The 9059-nt window shown below is 38.1% G+C and overlaps 1 protein-coding gene across 1 annotated transcript; it reads left to right on the top strand.

Annotated features, from left to right (window-relative positions):
• The first annotated feature begins 1348 nt into the window (after positions 1 to 1348).
• LOC124111470 lies at positions 1349 to 4807 on the top strand. Its single transcript, XM_046471190.2, has 6 exons — positions 1349 to 1420; positions 2434 to 2612; positions 3106 to 3141; positions 3324 to 3476; positions 3977 to 4035; positions 4710 to 4807. Exons 2-6 carry the CDS (start codon positions 2444 to 2446, stop codon positions 4713 to 4715), a joined length of 423 nt encoding a protein of 140 aa, XP_046327146.2. The 5' UTR covers positions 1349 to 1420; positions 2434 to 2443; the 3' UTR covers positions 4716 to 4807.
• The last annotated feature ends 4252 nt before the right edge of the window (positions 4808 to 9059 follow it).

Below are 9059 nucleotides of genomic sequence, written 5' to 3'. Positions count from 1 at the left end.
CGCAGATCGTAGTGGTGGTAGTAGTACTAGTCGTCGTATTCGTGTTCATAGTCGTAATAGTCGTAGTTGTGGTAGTAGTAGTAGTAGTAGTAGTAGTAGTAGTAGTGGTAGCCGTCATCGTCGTATTCGTATAAGTAGCATCAGGGGCAGCAGCAGCAGTAGTGGTAGTAGAAACTGTAGTGGTAGCCGTCATCGTCGTGTTAGTAGTAGTAGCACCAGTAGCAGCAGTAGACTGACTGACTGACTGACTGAGTAGTTTACCTTTTCACCTTGTTTAATCGCAATTTAATTGTGATTCATAAACAAATACACATGAAATAGTTGGAATAGTACAATATACTCATTGGAGTATAGAAAGGGTTTGTCGCCTTTATTTCTATCGAGCGACGCGAGACGAACACAAACTAATGCAGTCCTCTGGGCAATTGCTGGGTGCGAAAGTGTTAATTCAACTCTGGGAGTCATATGGTGAGTAGAGAGGTGAGTGATTATGGTTTTACGCCGCTTTTAGCAATATTCCAGCAATATGACGGCGGGGGACACCAGAAATGGGCTTCACACATTGTACCCATGTCGGGAATCGAACCCGGGTCTTCAGCGTGACGAGCGAACGCTTTAACCACTAGGCTACCCGACCGCCCCAGCAGCAGTAGAAGTTGTAATGGTAGCAGTAGTAGTAGTGGTAGAAGCAGCAACAGCAGTAGTAGTAGTAGTAGTAGTAGTAGTAGTAGTAGTAGTAGTAGTAGTAGTAGTAGTAGTAGAGAGGGAGAGAGAGCACCAGTTACTGTTACAAATTGTTGAAGTTAACACTGATAGTAGCAGATGCAAACGCCAAATAGTAGCAGTAGGTAATAAGCCTGAAAAGTGCCTTACAGTAACAATAGAATTAATAATAAATGTCAGTTCACGGAACACCCAAATGTAACCTCCGACAAACTCCTGACATAATAATGAGATCACTAAAGTTGGGATGAAATCATCATCTGAAATAACAAAGTGTTCATGGTTTTATATTAACGGTTAAATGAATTGCATTTCTGTAAACATAGTGATCAATATATCAAAGATAATATAAATTATAACAACATTGAAATGCGAATTCATAAGGATGTCATTTGCCATGTGCAGTAAAATGGTGAATTTGTCTAAAGCTTCACGTCCAAGTGACATTTGACTACCGTATGTGATGGATGACTGACTTCTACAACATGTCTGTCAGGAAAGACGTCATCAACCAGGTAACACCGTCTATTGGCTGTGGATAGTTGCAAGGGATATAGTAGGTAACAAGGAAATGCTACATTCTACGCGTCAAACGATGTTTCAAATGTGTACTCATTCCTATATAAGACCCCATGTTTCGATACTATCTCACATCAGATCTACATCCCCGGTGTCAGACTCATAGCTGGATATTCTGGTAAGATTCATTCCCTTTTACATGTTATGAGTTTAACCTCGCATTATTCCAACATTTAACGACATTGTTTACTAGAATGAACAGTGTTGAACACTTGTTTTATATACAATCGCAATCGCGTATGTGGAGTGTTGCTTTCAACAGCTAAGAAATATAACCTACTTCATCGTGTATTTCACTACGTTTGAACAGGGGCATTCCCTGCGAAAACTAAGTGGAGAAAGATTGTGTTGAATGAAATAACCACCCACGCGTACGAGGAGAAGTATGGAAACACAAACTATCATGTAGAGCTGACCTGTTTCGGTATTCTAAAATTCACACAACACTTACACCTCATGTGTTAAACAGCACTGTAATGTTATATCCAGAATTGAGATAAGAAATACAGTACGTAATAAGCATTGGATCCAGAAGGAATGTACACAATGTAATACTTTTGCGACTGATTATTATCATAATGTCATCTTAAACATACTTTCAGAGAGAGGTGTATTCTTTTCCACTCTAATTGATAATCTTGATGTTTAAATGTATGTTGAAATGGAGATGATGGAAGACCATGATATGTTAGCATTCTTTCATACTGAAGATAACAATGACACTGATGAAATAACGTGGCATTTCACTATTATAGAATTCTCCAAGTGTTTATATCAAATTAAACTTATCCTTAATAACGTGTGGTATTCTTACCAATATTTCTCACTGTTTATAGCCTGTAAATATGCGGGACATTGATTTACTGTTTCTTTTGGCGCCTAAGGTATATTAATTCCATAGTTAACAAAGCAATGTGTCTATGTAATTTAAAAACCGTCGAATGTTATCTAACTGTTGTTTATTCAGTTGTTGGCTCATGTATATTCACTAGCTCATAACGCTGGAAAGTACACAGTCTCAAATTTGTCACATTTGCTATTAACAAATAGCATATTTATTAAACATATATGAACATCATGGATTGAAGCCAATTTATTGTGATGTTTAAGTGAACATGATGTTCTTCTCAGAATCTCCACCATGGAATCTGTCTTGTCTCTTGCTCTGCTGTGTGCATGCGCCCTGGTATGTTCCGGTGCTGTTTACAACCGATATCCATCCTACGGGCAGTACCCGGATGTACAATACAGAGATCAATACTACCCTAATAACTACCCTGGCAACCATTACCCAAACAGATATCCTACTGGTAAGTGAAAACATATTTATTCTCATTTTACCAACCATCTAAATACTTGTTACAAATAAGGTGGTATTAAAAGGCTACATAAACAATTCTCGGCCACACTTTTCTCCGTAGTGAGAATGTAGGTTGGGCATTTTAACTGTTTTTATTAAAAGAAAAGTGACCTTAGAGGAGCACTTTATATTTTTCCCTCCAAGAATACCAGTAAACACAACTGGGATCACACCGAACTTGGATTTTCATCTTTACGGAAGTAATATAATAAATCGTATTCACTGGTTTCTCAATCATAGGTAATCGTTATGTCATCACTGATTTTCAGTGATCCATAATGATTCATATAATTTCCACCACCAAATGCCTTTTACTCCCAAAGGAATCTGTTTCGGCAGAAAATCGACACTTGTTATTCTCTGACGTTGATGTTTCATAATGTAACGTTGTACATGTATGTATCTGATTGTATGTGTACATGACAGCTTTTTGTTCCTTCCAGATGTGTGGGGAGGACACTCTCAGGGACATAATAGAAGTAAGTCCTTAGTATCACATATCATCCTCTATCTGAAAAAAGTAAATTGATATGATTCTTTCTGTATCATATTCCTAAGGGTACATAGCTCTAATATTAAGATTTATTATTTCAATATAGCCTGCTAATATTGTTTCTGTAACAATACCCGACTAACATGATGAATGCATTCATTTTACCAGGATACCGACGATCTGTTCCGTCCCATGTCAATGGATACCCGAGTTACAGACAGACCTACCCGTCCAATGACTACCCTACCTATCCCTCACACCGACCATCCTACCCTGAGCACGTGAACACCTACCCCGGACATCAAGACCGTTATCAACAAGGTACCAGTCACATTTGTTTATTTGTTTGTTGTTTTACGCCGCACACAGCAATATTTGGCTGTATGACGGCGACCTGAGAATAATCAAGTCTAGACCAGACTGTTATAGTGATTGACATCATGAGCATTGATCTTCGTAACTGGGATACGATGATATGCATCAACCAATATTGCAAGCCTGATCAGTCGATCCCGTTAGTCGCCTCTTACGACAAACATGGGTTGCTGAAGATCAATTCTAATTTGGATCTTCACGGGTATTAATCATATATAATTTATTATTGTCCTTTGATTGGTGTCATAATACGCGGATATCCCTGTCAACATAATAAGCACCAAACAACATTGTCCCGCCAGAATACCTCTTTGAGGCATGTCCCTTTCTATTCAGTCATATTCTATTTGATAGGAGTGCGAAATAAGCAATACTAGAAGCAATCGTAATATTCTTTCAATTTTTTTCTCTCTTACTCGCACAATAATGCACCTTAATATTTGCAGGTCAGCGATGGAACCAGTGGGGATCCCAGTCCGGCACTCAGAAATATGGCTCTTACCAGGTAGGTTACTTATTCTCAATGGGATAATGTGTAAATCAGAATATAAAACTTACTCAAATACTACAGAGAACATATCTACATAAGTAGAGGGAATCCGACATGTCATAAGATAGCATAGCTCCACTTTTGAATAAGCCTATCCAAGGAGTAGAAGCTGTAGATCTACCTAGAAATATAATTGTCCAGGGAGTTGAAACTATAGGTACATCAATGAACACGTTCCATACAATACTTTGGTTAATGTGAGACAACGATGACGACACGAACAAGAAAAACAACAGCATCAAGTCTTTGAAAGGAATTTAGAACTGATACACACAAGGAAGGGATTTATGGATGTTAACTTCTTTTTTATGTGGAACACAACTTTTTGGAGTATATTCTTACTCCTTCATCAAGTGAATGAATGCAATGAGGCAGAGAGCATATATATGTACATGTAAGAATAACAAAAGTAATAAGATAACAAAAGGTGGAAACTTAACAAGGAAGCCAACAGATAATTGGCGCTGATAGGTCATTAGCAATTTAGAAAATGGAAGCCAACACTTCACAGTAATTAGCACTGATAGTTATGTCTATTGCTAATCACCTATCAGCGCCAAGTCCAACCATTCTTTCCTTTCATATGAAACAGTCTGGCTGTCACGAAACCTTACGTTCTTTATTTGCAGGGATGAAGAGATAACTGATGCTGCATCCATGACCTCCAGACTTGAAATCCTTGATCTGCTATGTACAAGTCTTTCAAATAAATACACTTTACATTATAGTGTGTCTTTTGTAATGTTGATTTTAGTTGAGAGCTTCAAGGAAGAACTTTGACCTCCGACTTAACATCATGGTGAAACTGTGAAGTGAGATGAAATGGAGTTTAACGTCGTGCCCAAGATTATTGCACTTATAAGCATTATTGCAAGACGTGCTTGTATGGGTGTGTGCGTGCGTGCATGCGTATGCGCGCACGCACGCGCGTGTGTGTGTACTAATCCGGACTAATGCCGGTTTTATAGTCTTGCTCACTGAGACATAATGGTCACCCCACTGTATCAGTAAACAACCTCTGAGCTGAAAAGTCGTCTTTCCACGTCTTTTGGTATGGCGCGGCCGTGCCACCGACCTTCCTCTCTCCAGGCAGACAATCTATCCACCACGCAGGCGGTTTGTGGTGATTCTGTATAGCCAAGACTTCATAAGTATACACTCGAATATGGATTGTGTTTTGTCACACAAAACATAATGCATGTTTAGGTGTTCCGATGATGGACATAATGAGATGACGTTGTTACAACGCTTTTCAATCTTCTTACACAGCGTTCGTTCATGTCATTGTGACAACGTCAATGGTGGTGCACATAATAACGTTACATGGACGCAATATAGACGTCATATTATAACGTTCAACATCCCCACAATGTAAAATGCAACGTTACCACAACGTGAAATACAACATGACCACAACGTAATTACACTGTTTTCGTAACGTTGTGGCGACGTGAAAATAACGTATGACAACGTCAGACATAAACGTTGTGACAACACAAATGGGAATCCACGGAATAACATTACTTTGACGTAATATCATAACATTGTGACAAGGTGACATTGGTAGCTGGGCACCTACATCGGCACCCCCTACATCAACGGATGAAACCACTCTCTGTTATGGACCAACCATTTGGTATTCTAGGGATGGGATGGGATTTTGTATGGAGAGTTGGTATTTTCCAGCTGAAAACACAAAAACAGATATTGTTTTTTCCAAATTAAACTATGAGCCTAAATATTCCTTTGAAAAAAAAAACACCTTGCAACAATGTATTTTTTTAGGCTGATGATTTCTTCATTTTTGAAACAGTCTGAAGCATACTTATTTTGCTGCAACATTTACTGTAACAATTATTTTTGTACTCGATAAATTCCTAGTCACCACCCATGATAGCTGATAAACTTTCCATGGTTTAAACACTTTCAATATCAAATTTATATTTACAAAATGTTGTAAGAAGAAAGAAAGATATCTATAAGTAATCTCCTTCGCAACCTTCCACATGTAACGCCTTCCACAATCCACCTGTAAATGCTATTTCTACATCTTACGCTTTGGACGTCAATTGGGGAAGTCATTTCCATAATTTACACCTTAAAAATAAGGTCATTCTCACGTGTTACAACTTCAACAAGTCAAATGTAGAAGTCACACTTTCTTCTTGCTCACTTCCATGTGCCATGGGCAGAGATGGTCTCTACATAGTCCATCGAATGGATCGAATGGATAAAAAGAAACTATAGGTACGAGGGTTTGTCTTTGCTATTAATAATATCTCTACTTGGCAACAGATCTGTCTTAGGCTTTGAAGATGTAGCTGCACTCAGAAATAAAGCTTTCCGGGGCGTTGAAGCTGTAAATAATAGCTTCACTTTGGAATAAGCCTATCCAGGGAGTTGAAGCTGTAGCTCTAGTAAGGAATAAAGCTGTCCAGGGAATTGAAGCTATAGCTCTAGTTAGGAATAAAGCTGTCAAGGGAGTTGAAGCTGTAGCTCTAGTTAGGAATAAAGCTGTCCAGGGAGTTGAAGCTGTAGCTCTAGTAAGGAATAAAGCTGTCCAGGGAGTTGACGCTGTAGGTCCACAGGTATAAGACTGTCCTGGGCGTTGCAGCTAAAGCTCCACTAAAGCTCCACTAAAGCTCCACTAAAGCTCCACTTAAGGCTGAAACTAGAGTCTATTGTATGATTCCAACATATCGTAAGCTTGTGTTTTGCTAATATGTAACACTGCCGAGAAATTAGTCAAGATCAGAAGATGACACAACTATTATGACGCCAGTACTATCTGTTTGTATTATCACTGAATATATGTATATGTTAATGATATGAATAATAATTAGTGATAACAATCTCACTCCTAAAACGATTGGAATAAAAAAAGCACGAGTGAGTTATTTGCATGTACGTTTATAAGAATGAATGTTCCAAAACGTGTTTCAGAAAACCATTACAGAACTAGTTATCTTATGAGTGTGAGCATAATTCAGGTTTATTTAGAATTATATACACGCACGACGAATGTTAAAAACCCTGCTTTACCCTACTACATATTGAACAACAACGAGCTGACGCGGTTTGCAATTTATGGGCTTGGTTTGTTGGACAAAACAAAATTAAACACTGGCTGTTTAAAGCTATCTTTCTTTTTGGCATATACAAATATGTATACCCCGAGGCTTTGAGGTTTTATTTGACGTAGCTACGTAGATGGAGTTTTCGCTGTCATACAGATTAGATAAATCAGCATTTTTTCGAGCATGATTCACATTGTAACAATTGCAATGAAGGACTACCCGATCAACTTAAAGAGACATAACCATTCTGGAAGTTAAATTAAATGTCATACAGCCGTAGGTTGCACTCGAATGTTATCAGAATTGCTTAAACACTCCACAATTCAAATAACTCCAAAATTGATGAAATAATGATAATTGGGAATTTCCCGATTGATTGGTGCAAGGCAAACAAATGCCCTCTTCATAAAAAAGGCACTTTATCTTATCCAAACAACTACAGACGAATCTCTCTATTACCAGTGGAAAGGTTTTCACCAAAATATCAAACCAGAGACTCCAAAATGTGTTTCATGAAAATAATGTTATTTACGAAAATCATGTCGGATTCAGGAAAGGTTATTCGACGGTGGATAACATGTTTACACTTTATGGGATGATTAAACAAAACTCTCTTTGGACGAGGTCGAGACAGGCGTTGGCAAAGCAGGCGGAATAAGTATGCTTACTCATATACAGATTGCACGCTGTGTGTGGTGGCTCACCAATTACGACTGCACCAATGATTTTCGATAGCATGGTTCTGCCCATCCTAAAATAAGGCTCCGAACTGAAGGTATACGAAGTCGTGGATTAAATGGAGAGAGTTCAGACTAAGTATATGAAAATAATTCTGTATCTGCCTCTGAGTGCTTGTAATGATTCTGTTCTTGGAGAAAGTGGTCGACCTTTATTATTTCTCACCTATGTAACACAATGTGTAAAATATTGGGCTAAACTAGTCATTATGAATAATGGCCGACTACCGAAGCAAACGTATCTGATGCTGTATGGATTGGATTACGTAAACAGAACTTCCTGGCCAACTAAAATAAAAACATTTCTTATTTCAGTTTGGATTTGGCTACGCCTGGAATATGCAAGATGTTGGAATTTTTTGTATCTTTATATCTCAGTTTAAACAACGTGTATCCGATTACAACATCCAACGATGGCCTTCATCGAAATCATCAAATCCAAAACTAATGACATTTCAACCTGCAAATCAGTTTCACAGACCGAAGTATAGCTTTCTCAAGTCGACTCTACACTATTGAAACAACCACTGTCAAGATTTAAATGAGGCTGTCGTCAGTTGATGATCGAAATGGGCAGAAACAAAGGCATCGATCCAGAATGTCGCTTGTGTAGATATTGTCTTCGATTAAATATTAGTCTAGTTGAAAATCAATATCATTTTGCACTAAAAGTCTTGCATGCCTTTCTTTTAATGATTTAAGGTATCCATTGATCCTAAATACTTAAATCATAAACCTACTATTGTACAAGTCACTTTATCAGTAATTGTATTCCTGCAATGTTATGTTCTATGGACCTGGGGTCTCTAACTGGAAACAAAGGTGCTACTTCTACTACAGATTAGTTCACAAATGTCTGGTTGATGAGCTCTGCACTGGATTTGTAGAGTTTATAGAGTTGTAGAGTAATAATCCTATTAATTCTGCTCCCTTCTTTGCTGATCTGTTTCTTTATAAAGATGAGTTACAATGTCTTCTCAAAACAAAGGAATCTGCTCGAGAGGTCTAGCATAAGCTTCAGGTATATCGACGATCTGATGTCGTTCAATTATTGTCAAATATCTCAAACCATCTTTTTCATATTTAATGCATACAGATTCAGAGTGACAAGTGCCTATTCACAAGACTGTGGGACAAGAGGGATGACTTCAACTTTCCCTTCATG

The sequence above is a fragment of the Haliotis rufescens genome, unplaced genomic scaffold (genome assembly GCF_023055435.1).
Source record: "Haliotis rufescens isolate VD_foot unplaced genomic scaffold, xgHalRufe1.0.p SCAF_21, whole genome shotgun sequence".
In the NCBI taxonomy this organism is placed as follows: domain Eukaryota; kingdom Metazoa; phylum Mollusca; class Gastropoda; order Lepetellida; family Haliotidae; genus Haliotis; species Haliotis rufescens.
This window is presented reverse-complemented; position numbering and strand designations above follow the sequence as displayed.